Below are 17,525 nucleotides of genomic sequence, written 5' to 3' on the forward strand. Positions count from 1 at the left end.
CGCCGCGGGGGTGCTCTAGCTGCTAAAGCGGGCCTCGCTGGTTATCTCTTATCAGGGAAGTTCACCTCAGGGTCGCTGAACGCGCATCTCTATTCTTGTAACCCTCGCCGCATGCTTGACGCAGGTCAGCCTCCCTTTCACATCGCTGTCGCCTTGCAAGGACGCTGCCTCTCCTATATCGCCTGTCTCCCGCGTGTTTCATTTATCTCTGGTAGACTCGTCACATCTTGTTTTACCGCACTTGCGCCTGATCACCCGCCGCCTGCAGTAGTAGCGTGTCCCTAGCGCACGACATACTGGGCATCATACACTCGTCCCCTCCCACCGCTAGAAGTAGTGGTAAACGTCGCAACGAGGCATGAGGCCAACACGACGATAAGGAACACACCGCCCCCAACGCGACGCGTTGATACTATTCCATAACCTCACAATTTATCCTATCTGCCCGACGTCCACGTGCCTTGTCCGAGCACTTGACTCCTCCATCGCCACTACCGTATACGTCGCGGCACACTTCAGACTACTACACCATGGCTTTTATACAGCAGCACAGACCGCAGCCCGGAAGGCAGCTATCCTACCAAGCACCAGAACCCGCGACCGAACCCGCGACCACCTCATTACAAGCAACCAGATCTCTTGATCAATCGGAGGAATGGGTCCTCTTCTCGCCGACCGCGCCTTCTGCTACCACCCGCACACATACCACCTCGACCGACCGAACTCCACGGACAGCTGGTCTGTCACGCTTCAGCGAGTTTGGCTCGCTCGAGACTGCTGCGCGGTCCGAACAAGATGATGGTGCTGGCTCATTTCTTGGGACGGAAGAGGAGCTGGACAGCCTAGATGATGGCCTACACGCGTTCCATGAGCCATCGGAATATGGTGCGCCAGTAGGCAGGCTGCAAGAGAGTGGTGATACTGTGCTACCGACCCATGACGGATTGGGCGAGTTCAAGCCGAACGCGACTATGCAGGAACACATGTGGCAGTTCGAGCGACAAAAGCGACGAGCACCCAGGCGGCGATCCAGTGTGCAGCGGCACCTCTCAGTCCTCGACGACCATGAGGACACGAATACGGAACACGAGAAGCGACAGCGCATTGAAAGGTGGAGGCTTGAGCAAAGTAAAGCATTGCTGGAAGAGATTGAAAAAGAGACAAGACGGAGGCGGCGAATGAGCATGGTCAGTACGGGAGCGAGTCGGGTTGACGCGCGAAAGGAGGCAACGGGCACAAAACCGCCTACTGCACAGTCTGTGTCGGACGTGCAGAGTGAATCTTCCGAGGAAGGCACGGAGAATCTATCATTGTGGCAACGGATAACGCGACGGGTGATCAGGGATCTGATCGGCCTGGACGAAGACACACTCTCAGTCATCTTCGGAGAGTCTTTACCCGATGAGGCTGCCACGCCTACGCCTGGAACGCCTGGCGAATTCTCAGCAGACAAAGCTCTACAAGACGCAGGTATCGACGCGTCCAGGTATTCAGATGATACCTGGCAGACGAAGCTGCTTGAGAGGGTAGCTCAGGAGTTGGGAACGTTAGTCAACCAGCTTTCTGAGCACCCAGGAGCGTTCTCCACGTACCAGCGAACACAATCAATACCAGATTACGCGGGCCTTACACCGGTATTATCAAACACGACAGTCGCATCTGAACCCCTATCTTCGAAAACCGCAAGCTCGCAACCTACCACATCTCCCGCCTCAGCTCAATTCGCTCCCACCTTTCCCGCCCAAACTTCACACACCTATAGCGAAGCATCATTATGGGGTATTGAAGAAGAACCTACCGAGACCGAAGCCACAACCTCATCCCACATCCCTCCTGCCCCCACCACAAACATCGCCGACGAGCTAGCGCGAGAGCGCGAGTACTGGGAACGCGATATTGACGTCAAAATGATCTTCAACTTTCTCATGAAACGCTTCTCCTCACGACGCCCTAGTATCCCCTCATCTTCGCAAACCATTCCCCCACCACAGCCCCTCCGCACCGCCAGCGCTCCTTCCACAACCACGAACGACAACCTCAGCTCCGCCCGCCGAGCAGCCATCATCCGCCAACATCACCCTTTGGTAAACCGGACGACGACCGATAGCAGACTCCCCACGTCGTCCGCGCCTCACTCGAGGGAGTCACGACGCTTTGCTACATACTACGCGCCCCCGACCGGTGGCAGCAAGACTAAACTCAGGAGTAGCTCTAGTTGCGCCAGTCAGAGTACCAAGAAGAGCAAGAGAAGCGGTGGGTCATCAAGAAATTACTGGGATCTTGGTGGTAGTGTGGGTAGCGGGAGTGTTGTTGGTGGCTGAGGTGAGATGGAAGATGAGATGAGATGAGACGAGGCATGGACGCGCGATTACGATTATTACCCCTTTGGCATTAGAATACCTTTATGAGCATGGCAGTCGCAAGAGCATAGATTATTGGAGTTTGGTTGGATGGCCTTTTTTATATGGCTAGTGTCGCTGCTGGATAGAGCGGCGAAGGAACGATTTCTACTCTCTCACCTTGGCTATAAATCAGAATACCACTACTTAGATCCTTTTCAGCTCAAATGTATTAATACATTCTTACTCATTGTCAATGTCCTTGGGAGTAGACTCCAAGCGAGTAGTTATCGAAGGCCTCATGTTGATGTAGCTTCAAGGGCCATCACTATCACAGACGACGTGATTGCTCGAACCTATTGTAGCAGGCAACACGTTTACTGTTTCCCTGATCGAGGTGAACAAGTCATCATGTAGCGCACAACCTCACATAATAGAAACACAAACACACGAAAACGTCGGTATAGCACCATGCTACCCGTGCCGAAGTCAAAGACTCCAGCGCGGACTCGCTGGCACTTGATTGATTCTCCCTATATGCCATCCTCCCCAACCACTACCAACTTCGCGAACTAGTGCGCGAAACGACCTCACGTACGTGTTGACAACGTACTGCGGTCCAACAATTGTTGAAGCTCTGTATATCTACAGCCTGCCCTAGGCCGATCTAGATGAAAAGGAAATCCGCATAGGAAACTTTTGGAAAGTACAAACGGGCTGGTATCATGTGGGTATAGTTGTAATGCCCCGTGGACGCCGTTGAAACACTTGTTGAAAAGGCTCATTTACCCGCCTCCCAAAGATATGCAAATCTTTCTCACTCACTGACTGCGCGACGGACGTCATTGTCGTCGCGTTTATTAACTTTGAAAACGGTTGGGCTGAAGTTGATTCAAGCCCACCTTTATGTCTTAATCAAGGCGTTAGAATTAGAACTTGAGCTCCTTGGGCTTCTCCCATGTGAAGTCCTGGTTGGTGAAGTGACCGTTCTTGGCGGTCTGGAAGTAGATGGGGTTGATCAGGTTGAGCTCCTTGACGATGACACCGGGGCGGAGGTCGAAGTTGTTCTTGACAATCTCGACGAGCTCGTCGGAGGAGCGCTCTGAGGTGCCGTATGTCTCGACGAAGAGGGAGAGGGGCTCGGCGACACCGATGGCGTAGGACAGCTGCACGAGTGCGCGGCGGGCCAACTTGGCCTGAACCAGGGACTTGGCGATCCAGCGCGCAAGGTACGCGGCGGAACGGTCGACCTTGGAGTAGTCCTTTCCGGAGAAAGCACCACCTCCGTGGGCACCCCAGCCACCGTAGGTGTCGACGATGATCTTACGTCCGGTGAGACCGGCGTCACCCTGGGGACCACCGATGATGAAAAGACCGGAGGGTTGGATCTGGCTATGTTAGTATGCTGGACGAACGTATGGAGGTTTGTGGACATACGTGGTAGACGGTCTTGTCATCGAGCATCTTCTCGGGGATGACCTTCTTGATGATCTTCTCCTTGATCTCCTCACGGAGCTTCTCGGTGGTAATGTCCTCGCTGTGCTGGGCAGACACGACGACAGTGTCAACGCGGAGAGGAACGACGGCACCGCCATCGTGGGCGTACTCAACGGTGACCTGAGTCTTGGTATCGGGTCGGAGCCATGGCAGAGAGCCGTCCTTGCGGGCAGCAGTCATAGCCGAGTTCAGCTTGTGGGAGAGGAGGACGGTAAGAGGGAGGAGCTCGGGGGTCTCGTCGGTGGCATATCCGAACATGATACCCTGGTCTCCAGCACCGAGCTTCTCGAGAGCCTCCTCGTAGTGGAGACCCTGAGCAATGTCGGGCGATTGCTGCTCGATAGCAACGAGAACGTTGCATGTCTTGTAGTCGAAGCCCTTGTCGGAGCTGTCGTAGCCAATGTCCTTGATGGCACCGCGGATGATCTTCTGGTAGTCGAGGTGGGCCTTGGTGGTGATTTCACCGAAGACCATGATCATACCGGTCTTAGCGGCGGTCTCGCAAGCGACCTTGGAGAGGGGGTCCTCCTTGAGGCAGGCATCGAGGATGGCGTCCGAAACTTGGTCACTGGCATACAGTCAGATATGTCCCGAAGAAGTTGTGGGGAAAGTCCCGGTCGGTTTCAGCAGGTGGGGATGCCGTCTGTCGCGCCGAGCAATACGTGTCCTGTCGCGCACCGAGCAACGGCCCTGAAAGCAATTGAAGGACTGGAAGAAGTGTACGTACCAGATCTTATCAGGATGTCCTTCTCCGACACTGCAGAGGTAGAGGAGTCAGTATATGCACATGCGCTTCTTAAATTAAGCTTGAAGCTTGCCTTTCCTGCAATGTTTATGAGCCTAATGTCTTCCACAATGATTATAGGGGATGGTTATGGGGGATGATTGTGGGGGATGATTATGGGGGAGACTTAAAGATGTAAAGAGGAAAGTCGACTTTCCGTTTCCGTTGGCGACGGTCATTTTGGCGGTTGGTTTGGAGGAGGTGAATGGTTTGCTAGTTAGGGCTTTCGACCGACCACGCTCTTATCAAAGGAAGATTCGGATGGTGAGGAGAGGGAAGTGAGGGGCTAGAAGAAGTGGAGGATTTATGCACGCAGCGAGCTTTGGGCATTTGGCAAGACTAACTGCCGACAAAGTGAAAAAAAGTGGATTGGGTGAGGCAGGGCGGCCGAACCGCACCTGGGCAGCGTGGGGACGCTATGTCGCCATTCGGCGTGCTAGGCCCAACCACACGCGCTCCCCTCATATCCCTCACCGCCCGCCCGCAGAAAAGTGTCCCGCCTCGATTCTGTTAAGCCGAAGTGACGCGCCATATCAACTGAGAGATCAACCGCGACAATGAGTAAATACGGCACCCTGGTTATGGTATGTGGATCGCTCTTTGGAGGAATACCCTAAACTAACAACACAAGGGCCCTGCGGGTGAGATGCATCTCTGTACAAACTGCATATGAGACATTTGCTGACTTCGTTCACCCATATCAAAGGCGCCGGGAAAAGTACCTTCTGCACCGCTCTAATACAACACCTCCAAAACAGCAAACGCCCCTGCTTCTACGTAAACCTCGACCCCGCCGCCGAAGAATTCGCCTTCGAGCCCGACCTCGACATCAAAGACCTCATCAGCCTCGAAGATGTAATGGAAGAAATGAGCCTCGGTCCCAACGGCGGGCTAATCTACTGCTTCGAGTTCCTCATGGAGAACCTCGACTGGCTGACGGACCCCCTCGAAGAAGTCACCGAAGACTACCTCATCGTCTTTGACATGCCAGGGCAAATCGAACTCTACACACACGTACCCATACTACCGGGCTTGGTCAAGCACCTCATGACGGGCTCCCTCAACATCCGCATGTGCGCCGCATACCTCCTCGAAGCGACGTTTGTTATCGATCGGCCGAAATTCTTCTCTGGCACGCTGTCTGCCATGAGCGCTATGATGATGCTGGAGATGCCGCATATCAATATACTGAGCAAGATGGATTTGGTCAAAGGGCAGATTGCGAAGCGCGACCTCAAGCGCTTTGTTGATGTCGATGCGGATCTCATCGAGGACGATCCTGCGCGCAAGAAGCATACGCCGGAGGAAGAGAGGAAATACAAAGACCCGGCGTCGACCGAGAGTCTCATGAGCGGCTCGTCGTTCCATAAGCTCAATAAGGCTGTGGCGGAGCTTATTGATGGCTTCAGCATGGTTTCGTTCCTCAAGCTGGATGTTCAGGATGAGGATAGTCTGGGTGCGGTGCTGAGTTACATTGACGACGCCATTCAGTTCCACGAGTCGCAAGAGCCCAAGGAACCGAAGGATATGGAAGTCGAGTGATTTTCACATTCGAAAGTGTTTTCATTCAAGGTGTTTTGGCTACGGTAGGCATAATTGGCATTTGCGGGCGTTTACGAATTACGATGGTTGGAGCATACATGAACGGTGGGGGTGACGGACAACACGAGCAGAGATACGATACCCAATACAAAGAACAATCACGAGTATTCACCTAGTGCGGGCACTACGTTGATCAGAATTATACGAGATATACGATTGCATGTACGGAAGTACGTGTGTTCGGGGAAAACGGCTTATTTGTATAGTATTACCCGAAACACGGCGTATTATGTACCCCTCGCATCAACGTATAGTACGGTGCAGGTGGTAAGCCAGCACAAGGCCTCGGTATCTGCCTCCTGTATACGTGTATGTCCGGATCATAACCTGGCGCAATCTAACAAACGACTCCCAACAGTTTCTTGTCGTCGTCCGGCGGCTCGGGATACGTTCGGAGCCGCGCGGTGCTCGACTTGAGCGACGAGAAGACGGCACCCGTGTTCCTAACCAGCGCTTCACGAAGATATGTCGTTATACATTAGCGCCGACGTTTCCGGTCCCTTCTCGCATGTTGTTAGCATGCTTTATGCCAACTCATCATGTGTAGGATCCATGGTATCCGCGACTCAAGGCATCGGTGCAATGAGCTTGCATCATGCAATCTCACCTGCGCCGGCTCCTATCACCACTAGCCTGCTGCGCAGCCTGCTGAGCGGCCTCGTGCCCCAGCTCACCGCGCAACGCCTTGAGCTTAGCTTCTACCTCTTCCTTCTTCTTGGCCTCCTTATCCAGTTGCCTCTCCACATCCTCCATCTTCTGCTTGAAGAAGTCCTGCAGCGCCTGCTCTTGCTCCTGGCTGAAAGGAACCTCGTCCGCACCCTTCTCCGGCAGTTGGGCGCTGCGCTCGCCGTTGGGCAGACCGCGTCTGAGCCTGCCGTTCGCACCGAGCGAGGCTTTCTTAGAGCCGCCCTTGCCGGCGGGTATGAGGTAGTTCCACTGGTCTTCCGATGTGAGGGCGTCGAAGAGGGCTTCGGTGGGTTCGTTAAACTGGACCACTTCGAGGAACTCGGAGCGCACGCAGCCTGTCCGCTCTTGCTCTGCTTGCATCTTCTCGTCGCCGTACTTTTCCAGTTGCAGGAAATGTTGCCGATATTGCGCCTTCTCGCCGGAGATGGGCTGGAAGTGCAGTCGTATGTCGATGTTGAAACCTCCCCATCCTGTCTCGGTCACCTCGAATGGTGGCTTCTCCACCATGCGCAAAGGATTCTCGTATGTGTTAAATATCTTGAACGATACTTTGTTCAGCCAGGCTCGGATGTCGGGGTCGCCGTCGGGTACGCGCACGTATACGGTCCATCGCTTCGTGTGGTCGTCGGGTACGCCCTTGGGGCGATCGGGGTGGCCTACTGGGGGCAGCTGCCAGGCTTCAGAGCCGATTACTGCGAAGAATGAGTATATGATTCGTCGCATGGGTTTTGCTGCGTCTTACTGAGGTTGCGACTGATGCGCTTGTTCTGCCCATCATCAGTATGCGCCTACAGCTGTATCGGAGCGGCCGACTTGCCTTGACGCGCTTATTTGAGGCGGGCGCAGGCATCTTGTGAGTCGCACGGTGCGAGATTAACAGGCGCGGTCTTGTATGCTGTGTGAAGTGGTTTGCGCAAATGATAAAGTCGTGTATTCTGTCAAAGGTCGAGCTACGACTGGCACCGATATGCAGGCACGCAGGCTAACAGCTAATCCTGGTCGGCCCGCCCCGCCTACTTGTCCTGGACCTTTCCACCTCCCTTCTCGTCTCTCGTCCTTTGATTGTACAATTTCTCTTGCTTTCCAGCATTAGGCTTCCCCTCGATCCTGTCCAACGAGTCCTCAATCAACCCAATATGGCCGCGTAGCGTTCCTTCAATCTCATCTAGACGCGCCTCTTGCTCCTCCTCCATGTGGTCCAGCTTCTTCGTCACCCGAGATCCTGTAAAATACAACGGTTAGAACAACGAACGTACGCGCATGAGAATGGAAGTAGGATTGAAGGGAATATGTAGTACCAAGATATGTCGCGAAGCCAGCTACAACGGTGAGGTTTGTGCCTACGAGGACGAGATCGTTCTTGAAGAGGTTTCTGAAGGCTTGCATGATAGCTTAGTATATGGATGTTGGTTCCGTCTGGAAAGGTGCGAAGTACAAGCCAGTAGTCACAATAGCATATTGCATTTGGCTCTGGCAGAGGGCTCCCGTACGCTAATATGAAGCGTCATGACGACATGGACTTTCTTTCTACTGGTCAGAACTGCGAGTGCAAGGTGCCTTATAACGCCATAGTGCTACTAACAGGCTCATCCTGTCTAGTCCATATGTATGTCTCGTTGAAATGCGTCTTGACATGGAGCAACGACGCGACCTACATGCAAGACGCGGAGGTGAACAGCTTCTCCGCATATCCCTGTTCGATCTTACGCGACAGACGCGAAGTGGAGTGACATCAGCACTCGTCCCTTTCCATCAGCCGTTGCTCTAGCAGACAACATTTTGACCATTCGTCTATCCAACCACCACACAACACAACAATGGCCTCAACAACAGTACAAGCTGCAAAGAAGAAACTCGTGGTATGCGGCGGCAATGGCTTCTTGGGTATGCAATTGAGGAACTCCCCCGAGCTAGCTCGAGCAATAGCTTTACACCAGCACAACAGCTAGCTAATGTAGCAAACAGGTAGCCGGATATGTAGAGCAGCAGCACATAGAGGCTGGAGCGTAACCTCAATATCGTACGCGCACACCATCCTTCCCACGTCGTTCCATTCCTCTATTAACACCTCCCAGACGCTCCGGCACACCGCACTGGTCCTCCGTCTCCTCATCGCAAACACCACCCGACTGGTCCGAAAAGGTCTCATGGCAAAAAGGCGACATTCTCGACCCAGAATCCTACACAAAGCATCTCGAAGGCGCAGATGCCGTAATACACAGCATGGGCATATTGCTAGAAGCCGACTACAAAGGCGTGATTAGCGGACGGGAGAGCCCAATCAAAGGACTACAACGCGCCTTCAGCAGCACCAAGGCCGGAACACAGAATCCGCTCACACGGAAGGAGGGGGAGAAGTTGAGGCCGCAGGAGAGCGATGGGCAGCTTACGTATGAGATTATGAATCGGGATACTGGTATGTTGGCGCTGGCATTGCTGTTGCTTTCTCAATTGGCGCAAACGACTAATTATTGTGTGTAAACAGCCGTTTCCCTAGCTCAAGAAGCCTCAACCCGCAAAGTCCCAACCTACCTCTACATCTCCGCCGCAGCGGGCACACCCATCCTTCCCGCCCGCTACATCACAACGAAACGAGAAGCCGAATCCCTCATCGCATCTACCTTCCCTACCATGCGGTCAATCTTCATTCGCGCGCCCTTCATGTACGATAGCAGCCGCACATTTACACTCCCTATCGCGGCAGCGGGTGGTGTGGCTGCCATGATAAACAGTGCAGTCGGAGGACGGTTGACATGGCTCATGGGCGCAGGTGGAATTAAGCCGCTGAAAGCTGATCTGGTGGGTGAGGCGGTTGTGGAAGCATTGGAAGACGAGGATGTTAGGGGCCCGGTTGAAGTACCGGAGATTGAGAAGCTGGGTACGAGGGCGTGGAGGAAGAATATGCTATAAAAGAAGACGGAACATTTGAATACATGATTGAGTAATATTCTATTCATGCTACTTCAACAACTTCGATCACATATCTCTAGCGTACTAGACAAGGCCTGAATACTCACGGCCGACAAAGGCCTGCTACCAAGAAGCTTCCTTTTCTTCAGTTGTACTGGGCCCAGGACCCCGGAGAGCACATGATAGCATGTACCCCTGGGGTGGCTTCTGAACCAGGCACAACTCAGGAAGACCAAGCTTCTGCGTAGGAAAGTCGATAGCAGCGCCACGAGCCTGCTAGCCACGCACTTTGACGACCCCATTGCGGTGGCCTGGTGGACTCTTTCCCTCTTCTTTTGTATGTCGCGTGCAAATCGCGACATGTACCCATATAGTGGCCGCACTTGCAAAAGCTCAGATACTCCCCTCGATCGCGAGAGGACTGCAAGACCAGATCACATCCACGCTCACTTCTTCTTATGCCCACCCCCATTCACCAACTTCTTCTTCATATGCTTCGGCATCTTCTCCTTCCTCTTCTCACGCTTCTCTTCCTTGATCGCCTTCTTATGCGCCACCTTCTCGTCATGATCGACATGTTTCTTTCCACGGCTTGGGCCCTTGTCGAAGATACTCTGGTCAACCTCTGATCCAGAGCTACCATCGTCTGACTCAGCATCTGAAGCATCAGAGCCGTTGTTAACAACATTATCGGCAAGGAGGGCTTGGTAGGGAAGGTCGGAAGCACCACCGGCGTTGACGAGTTCGGCGTCGCGTTCGATGTCGTAGACTTGCTCGAGGGTTTGCGGGATGTATTGGTTACGGAAGACGTCGTCGTCTTCTTCTTCCTTTTTCCGTTCCTCCTCGGTCAAGGGTTCTTTGCTTAAGAGGCTGCGGATGCTCTCTTCCATCTGCGTCTGCTCCTTGACAGTCTTCGCGCCTGCCGCGCTGGTGATGTAGGCGTAAGCCTTGCGCTCACTCAGCGTCTCGACGTTGCGGGAGCGGAAGAAGTCGGACACGTTCTTGACATCCATGCGCAGGAACTCGAGAGAGCGAGGATGGTCGTGTTCGACGGCTTGCGAGACATCGATGATCCACTGCTTGCCCTCGTGGTACAGGACGTTGTACTCGCTCAAATCGGCATGGACAAGACGACACGTCTGGTACATGATGCGCATGTACGCCAGCATCTCGAGGTATAGACTTGTCCACTTAGCATCCTCTTCTTCTGCTGTGAGACCCTCGAAGCGCACATCCTTCAGACGGGGCGCTGCCTTGCCTTTGCGGTCGCCCACGAAGCCCATAACAAGAACGTGGTTCCGCAGTGCATGAGCCATTGGTGATGGAATGCCTGCATCGTGTATCCTGGCCAGATTCCTACGCTCCTTGTCTGCCCACATCCGTACCATGGCGCGGTTGTTGCTCTTGTTGTATCCTTGTCTGAAGCGGAACTCGCCCTCGACGTACTTCGCGCGGTCCTTGAAGACAAGGATGGACGTCTTGTATACCTTGACGGCACGGTGGATGGGGTCGGCGTCCTCTTCTGCGGCTTCGGTCATGGCATGGTATACGTTGGCTTCTTTGCCCGTGGAGATGACACCGTGAATCTCTGAGATTACGCCGCGGTTTATGAGTTGCAGAAGGATCATCTGCGTCCTCCGATCCAAAACTTGTTCGGTTGTCGCGCGGTCTGCTTTGTCCTTGTCCCTTGCGTTACCCCCGGACGCACCCGTCATGCGCCCGGTGAGGCGAATCTTGCCCGCATGCTTCGCGAGGGAGGCGACTTGGTCGTCGATGGAGGCGTTTGTATTGGCGGACGGCTTCTGTGGATTCGACTTGGGCTTGTGATCGTCGGGGATGTTCGTGTCATTTAGTTTTCGCTGACGGTTGTAGGCTTTGGTGAAGTCGTGGTGGTCGCCGGATATTAGTTCTGGCACTATTTCGTCTTCGTCTTCGAAAAGGTCGTCAATTTCGTTATCGTCATCGTTGGTGGGCGTATCGTTTGTGACGGGCTTTTCGACCCGGTCAACTTCTTCGTGTTGTTGCTGTGGCAGCGCTACTCCTCCGTCGGTGGTGGCCATAGTTGGTTGTGTGTGGAATGTTTACAGGATCTGAAGGATCGGCATGGGCATGTATATTTCGTCACACGTGAAATTCGAATAATTCTGCCACCGAGGGGCAACGGCGGGGCGAGCCCTGGAAGGCGGTGTAGCGACGAGTCACGTGCCGATACTGAGCCCTGCCCACGGGCGCAAGTGAGCTTCGGCTTCAGTCGTGAATCTTGGTAGCTAAAAAAACTCAAGTGAAAAGCTTACTAGCTATTTCCGGATAGCGCCCCGTTCACACCTACATCTCACACGTCTGGCACCGGGCGTCGGAGCGACTGCGCCGCCTACCAAACTGCACCTGTCAGACATGCCCCTTTGCAACCTCTCCGCGCGTCCGATGCGCCGACATGTTTGCAACCGGCCGTTGAAGAGACGTCATTGATAGACGGATGATCGCCAAGATTAGATAGGAGAGCGCGCATCGCTCCAGCTGTCAGGGCTGCCCAGGTGCGCATCGCAATGACGGGAAACGTCAATCCCTCCCAGTCGCTGGGCGCAGCGGCACAGCCACACCCACGCAGCCGGCCAACGCCCAAAGCATAAGAATTAGTGGCTGGGAAGAAGAAACATGAGCCAGATGATGCCAGGCACTTCTCCATTCTGATAGGCACCTGCGGCGTCGCCGCCAGAACGGGTTCCGCGGCTCGACTATCCTGACACGCCCTAGTCTCCACAGACGGCTGGTGAAACACTTCAGGAGAGCCATCACGACCATTCAGGTCTACGCAGCGCTTGAACTGGAGACATGTTGCATGGGCTTGAGAAGCCGCATGGACTTCGGCCGCTGGCCGCTGATGCGCGTCCTGGCGCGCAGGGGAGATTGCTTCGTATAGCATTTCGTGACTTTTAATAGTCGGTGCTCCTCTGACACGCAGCACTGGCCTGCACTCTTTGTCTAACCTTTCATACTTCACACTCTCTCAGTCGATTCTCTGGACGCAGGTCGACCTCAGTCACTACATTCTTTTCAACGCTCGCTTGCGAAGCACTACATTCCTTAACACCACTCTACGCATTGTTGACATTGTGTCTTGAGTGTGAAACGACGCCGTACAGCACATCTCGGACGACTACTTCTTTTTGTCTTATCAACTTATCTCGAACCACTAGACTTTACCGAGATATTCACTATGCGTTTCTCCACATACTCTACCGCGAGCGTGCTGGCTGCTCTGGCCACCGCTCAGACCTTCACTGATTGCAACCCCATGGAGAAGAAATGCCCTAACAACCCTGCCATGCCCCAGAACTGGGAGACCGACTTCACTGCCGGAAAGGACGCTATCAAGGGATGGAAGCAGACTGCCGGTTCCCTGAAGTATGGACCCGAGGGCGCTGAATTTACCGTAGCCAAGAAGGGTGATGCTCCCACCATTGGATCCGAGGCCATGCTTCACTTTGGATACGTTGAGGTCGTCATGAAGGCAGCTCCTGGCGTCGGCATCATCTCTTCAATTGTCCTTCAGTCTGACAACTTGGATGAAGTCGACTGGGAATGGATTGGTGGCGTAGACAGCCGTGTTCAGCAGAACTACTTCGGCAAGGTACGCGACCAACAATTTGCAATGTCTTTTCCCGAAAACTAACACCAGCCAGGGCAACACTACCACCTACGATCGTATGATCGAAGCCGATGCACTCAACAACCAGAACGAGTTCCACAAGTACGCTCTCAACTGGACTTCTGAGTCGCTCACCTGGATTGTTGACGACAAGCCTACCCGCACATTGAACTTTGCCGATGCCAACGGCGGCAAGAACTACCCCCAAACCCCCTGCAATGTTCGTCTCGGAAACTGGCCAGGCGGTGACTCCAAGGACGAGGGTACTCGCCAGTGGGCGGGAGGAAACGTCACCTACGACGATGCGCCCTTCACCATGACCGTCAAGAGCATCAAGGTCATCAACTACTCGCCCGGCAAGGAGTATGAGTGGACCGACAAGACTGGCGACTTCAAGTCCATCAAGGTCATCGATGCCGGTAACACAGAGGGTGCTCCTGTCAACAGCGTAGCCATCGAGGACTCCGCTGCTGCTACCGGAGCTCCCATCGAGTCTGGCATCGACGCCCCAGCCGCCACTGGTGGTTCTGACAGCGGTTCCGACTCAAAGCCCTCCGGTGCATCCACTACCTGCACGGAGAGCGACGCAGCAAAGCCCACACCTCCCGCTGTCCCAGCCGGCGGCAACGGCGGATCCGGCTTCAACTACCCCACCGGCGGCGCCGCTGTCCCCCAAGAGTCAGGCAGCCCTGGTTCTCCTACCGGCAGCGACAGCGAAGATGAGCCTTGCGAGTGCGGTACTGCTACCGTCACCGTCACCGGCGCTCCCCCGGCAATCACCAACGCACCACCCGCCACCTTCACGACTGAGTACCCTGCCGTACCCATCTCCAGTCTGATCACTTCCGCGGCAGCTTCATCTCCTCCCTACCCCACCGAGTCTGGTCTGGAGATCGACACTAGGTCCGCACCTGGTGTTGTTGTGCCATCGATCGCGCCTACTGGTGCGCTGCCTCAGCCCTCTGGCAACGCTACCTTCTCTGCTCCACCATCGCAGTTCACTGGTGCAGCGAGCCATGTCAAGGCCGGCGGTCTTGTCGGTGCTGTGATGGGTGCCGTCTTGCTTGCGTTCTAAGTCGCTTGACGGAATACTGATGATATCGGAAAATATATGCAAGGGAAAATTACGTTGGTTGTAAATATTATTTCAGTGGTAGAGCGTTCGATACGCATACCACCGTTTTTGACGATAAAGACACGTTTTGATCAATTTCTTTCTTCCGTTCAATGTGCTTTCTTAGTGAAAAACGCTACCGAACTTTGCCATGCGTGAGATACTACCGATAAAGCTTGTCCTTCCTAGCTGGCTTCCCATCGATAAGCCCAATCCTCCCCACATCCTCATTAGGTTCCATGTCAGCGACGAACCCCGGGATCTCATGCAAAGCCTCGCACTCTTCAATATCAGCAATCGTAGAATACCGTTGAAGCTTCGCTCGGTACGTCTGCTGCAACTCAGCCCCAAGCCTGAAGACTGTATGCCCGTCCAGAATCGCGCTCCATCGTCGCCTGAAGCTATAGACAAGGCAGAGGCCTGAGCTGATCAAAGCCCATAATCCGAATAAAGCCATAGGAACAGCAGCCGGCATGACGCCCGGCTCAATTACGGTACCAGCGACGAAAGCTGTTAGGTCGGGAACGTGTGACTTGAGGCTGGTCTTGTTGACGCCTATGAAATCCCGACCGTCATTGTACATGAGCTTGATGGCGTAGCTGGAGTAAGCTTGTAGAAGGGCTTGTCGAAGTTGGTCGGCTTGTAGATATTCGAGCTGATCATTAACTCTCATGAAGCCAGTGAGAACCCCTTCTCTAGCATCTCCTATCAACGTGTCAAGCGGTGACGGTAGGCCTATGGAGTCATACAGCCACTTCAACCAACCATCGTCGGTGATGCTGAGTGTACACGCGAGTGTCTCTTCGCCAAAGCGTTTCGCACAATCGTCCTTTCGAGGAGGTACCGGAGTGTCGCTCCGTTGGAAGTTGGAGTAAGTAGAGCGCACGCCGTCGATGTTTGCTGAGCCTACACTGCTACTTGACGTACAGGACGCACCAATTGCTGCGAGTTTCTCATCCTCCTCGGCGACGTACTCACCAAACAGGGACTCGATATTAGGGACGATGGTGCTGCGCTGAGAAATTGGTAAGTAAAGTTTCTGCCACAACAGAACCTCAAAATTCCTCTTGTGTTCGATTCCGGGATACGGTTTTGAAGTATCCTCTTGCAGATTATGGTAGCAGTAAGACGTTGCCTGGTTTTCCATCTCATTAAGCCAGCCACAGGGTGGTTCGTCGTTCGAACGTATTTGTGGCGGTAGGGATTGATACGCGGTCTCTATGACTGCACCGACATCCAATGTCTGTTGCAGTAGAGCGGCCTCGACACCTGGATCGAAACCTCCTCTGGGCTCTTTCTTTACCTCCACAAAGGTACTGTTGTCATGAAGACGATACGACATATACGTGACTTGTTTCTCATAATTGAAAAGGGCGCATCCTGTGCAGTTTGAAGGGAGCTGTGCTTGGTTCAGAAGACGAGGCGGAGGTAGCAGCTGAAGCAAGGCTGCCAGTCGGGTCCAACGGGGAGGCTGCTGTCATAAACTCGTCGATGGGAGGATCCTCATCCGCTCTTCGTGAAGTTCCTGTTCGTTCGGATTCGGGAAAGATGGAGTTACTTCTCCACACATCTGTTGCAGATCGACGGTCTTTTAAGAGAACGAAGTCAGACACTTTGTGTACGATATTGCAATCGTAATGTAGCAACAGACCCCAAGCTTTTCCCTCGATAGGAGTTTCACCTTGAGCGGTCAAAAATATACCTTCGACGCTCTCAGTGTTCGGCAGTATCACCGGAACATTCTTCAGAAACTTGTTCTTTGATCGATCGAAGTTTTCGGGTGTGTACACAGCGCCATGTCCGAGAACACGAGGGCCGATGTAGGATCCTCGAGAGGGTCTCCGACCCTCAGGGTTGGCGTTGAACGTCGATTGAACGAATCCGGTAACCTGCGCTCCCCATGGCTCACCGTGAAGAAAACCACTAGTCATCTCGAGACAGAGACCTGATAAGGGCCAGGCCACGAAGACAAGCACGCTTGGAAGTGCCAGAACGAACCACAACCGAGAAGGAAGCTTGCTATGCTGGTTGCTTACTCTGCGCATCTGCACAACCCATCTGACTGCTTTCATCCAACCACCGGGGCCAGACCATGTATTGTCGGCATGCAACATAAGACGCATGGCATCTTGAACCCTCCAGGTTTGTTCCATGAGCATGCTGGCCTCGGCACCAGCCAGTCCGTAGAGACTTAAGTTCAGACCAGTCACTCCCGCGACGAACCAACTATAGAAGACCCATTTGGCGCCCGGTGGTCCAAAGGCTACTGCTGAGTCGGGTTGGAGTGGAGCGAGGTAGATGCGCCAAACGGTGATGAGATAAGATACTACGATAATTGGTCCCAGGATGCCGACTATGGTGCGGAAGTAGAAGCGGCGAAGAGGTTGGCCGAATAAACTGGAAGCCACATCTTGGAAGGTGTTGGGCTCTGAACTGTCAATGTACTCTGATGTGAGACCGGCTGCATAGTTCTCTGGATAGATTTCAGACGGGTGATCAGGTACACTTGCAACGAAGCTATGCGGGTTTGGGTCGACGTTGCCATTGTGTTGATGTTGAGTACTTTCAAGGTTCTGTTGGTGATCGTATTCTGAGGCGAAGCCGTGCTCAGAGAGCAGGCTGACTGGGGAGACCTCAGTCGTGAGCCCCTGCGGTCTGCAATTGTCAGTCACAAACCCAGGTCTCATCGCAGAACGAAGCTTACCGGTACTCGGACTCATACTCCCCCATCTCCCAAGCAAGGGCTCCAGGCACACCGAGTAAGCTGTAACGTTGAGAACTCATGTCGGCCAAACGTCGAAGATGAGACGCGAACTTTCGCAGTAAAGTGGGAAGTGGCAGGGGGCTGGACAGCGAGCCATCTTGTATATGGGGTGCACTGCTACCCGTTTCTTTGGCATCGCGGTTTCATCCTTGTGATGTTGCACAGGGCTGTGGTCGAGG

At 53.9% G+C, this 17,525-nt stretch overlaps 9 protein-coding genes across 9 annotated transcripts; 4 read left to right on the forward strand and 5 right to left on the reverse strand.

The window, feature by feature from the left end:
* Positions 1–530: 530 nt before the first annotated feature.
* Positions 531–2,321, forward strand: J4E78_000357 (uncharacterized protein; the record flags this gene model as incomplete). Its single annotated transcript, XM_049361021.1, has 1 exon — positions 531–2,321. One exon carries the CDS (start codon positions 531–533, stop codon positions 2,319–2,321), a length of 1,791 nt encoding a protein of 596 aa, XP_049226304.1.
* A 947-nt stretch (positions 2,322–3,268) lies between these two features.
* Positions 3,269–4,799, reverse strand: J4E78_000358 (uncharacterized protein; the record flags this gene model as incomplete). The annotated part of the gene is made up of 4 exons (XM_049361022.1): positions 3,269–3,727; positions 3,777–4,404; positions 4,564–4,593; positions 4,774–4,799. The coding sequence occupies 4 exons, from the start codon at positions 4,797–4,799 to the stop codon at positions 3,269–3,271; spliced, it is 1,143 nt and encodes a 380-aa protein (XP_049226305.1).
* Positions 4,800–5,289: 490 nt separating this feature from the next.
* Positions 5,290–6,162, forward strand: J4E78_000359 (uncharacterized protein; the record flags this gene model as incomplete). The annotated part of the gene is made up of 1 exon (XM_049361023.1): positions 5,290–6,162. One exon carries the CDS (start codon positions 5,290–5,292, stop codon positions 6,160–6,162), a length of 873 nt encoding a protein of 290 aa, XP_049226306.1.
* Positions 6,163–6,825: 663 nt separating this feature from the next.
* Positions 6,826–7,759, reverse strand: J4E78_000360 (uncharacterized protein; the record flags this gene model as incomplete). The annotated part of the gene is made up of 3 exons (XM_049361024.1): positions 6,826–7,601; positions 7,652–7,676; positions 7,733–7,759. 3 exons carry the CDS (start codon positions 7,757–7,759, stop codon positions 6,826–6,828), a joined length of 828 nt encoding a protein of 275 aa, XP_049226307.1.
* A 163-nt stretch (positions 7,760–7,922) lies between these two features.
* On the reverse strand, positions 7,923–8,295 carry J4E78_000361 (uncharacterized protein; the record flags this gene model as incomplete). The annotated part of the gene is made up of 2 exons (XM_049361025.1): positions 7,923–8,131; positions 8,208–8,295. The coding sequence occupies 2 exons, from the start codon at positions 8,293–8,295 to the stop codon at positions 7,923–7,925; spliced, it is 297 nt and encodes a 98-aa protein (XP_049226308.1).
* Positions 8,296–8,726: 431 nt separating this feature from the next.
* Positions 8,727–9,819, forward strand: J4E78_000362 (uncharacterized protein; the record flags this gene model as incomplete). Its single annotated transcript, XM_049361026.1, has 4 exons — positions 8,727–8,793; positions 8,875–8,929; positions 8,985–9,325; positions 9,395–9,819. 4 exons carry the CDS (start codon positions 8,727–8,729, stop codon positions 9,817–9,819), a joined length of 888 nt encoding a protein of 295 aa, XP_049226309.1.
* A 446-nt stretch (positions 9,820–10,265) lies between these two features.
* J4E78_000363 (uncharacterized protein) lies at positions 10,266–11,879 on the reverse strand (the record flags this gene model as incomplete). The annotated part of the gene is made up of 1 exon (XM_049361027.1): positions 10,266–11,879. The coding sequence occupies one exon, from the start codon at positions 11,877–11,879 to the stop codon at positions 10,266–10,268; it is 1,614 nt and encodes a 537-aa protein (XP_049226310.1).
* A 1,157-nt stretch (positions 11,880–13,036) lies between these two features.
* J4E78_000364 (uncharacterized protein) lies at positions 13,037–14,543 on the forward strand (the record flags this gene model as incomplete). The annotated part of the gene is made up of 2 exons (XM_049361028.1): positions 13,037–13,450; positions 13,503–14,543. 2 exons carry the CDS (start codon positions 13,037–13,039, stop codon positions 14,541–14,543), a joined length of 1,455 nt encoding a protein of 484 aa, XP_049226311.1.
* Positions 14,544–14,745: 202 nt separating this feature from the next.
* Positions 14,746–17,366, reverse strand: J4E78_000365 (uncharacterized protein; the record flags this gene model as incomplete). Its single annotated transcript, XM_049361029.1, has 3 exons — positions 14,746–15,898; positions 16,068–17,237; positions 17,287–17,366. 3 exons carry the CDS (start codon positions 17,364–17,366, stop codon positions 14,746–14,748), a joined length of 2,403 nt encoding a protein of 800 aa, XP_049226312.1.
* Positions 17,367–17,525: the final 159 nt, after the last annotated feature.

The sequence above is a fragment of the Alternaria triticimaculans genome (genome assembly GCF_023758025.1).
Source record: "Alternaria triticimaculans strain BMP 0046 chromosome Unknown scaffold_1, whole genome shotgun sequence".
Lineage (NCBI taxonomy): Eukaryota > Fungi > Ascomycota > Dothideomycetes > Pleosporales > Pleosporaceae > Alternaria > Alternaria triticimaculans.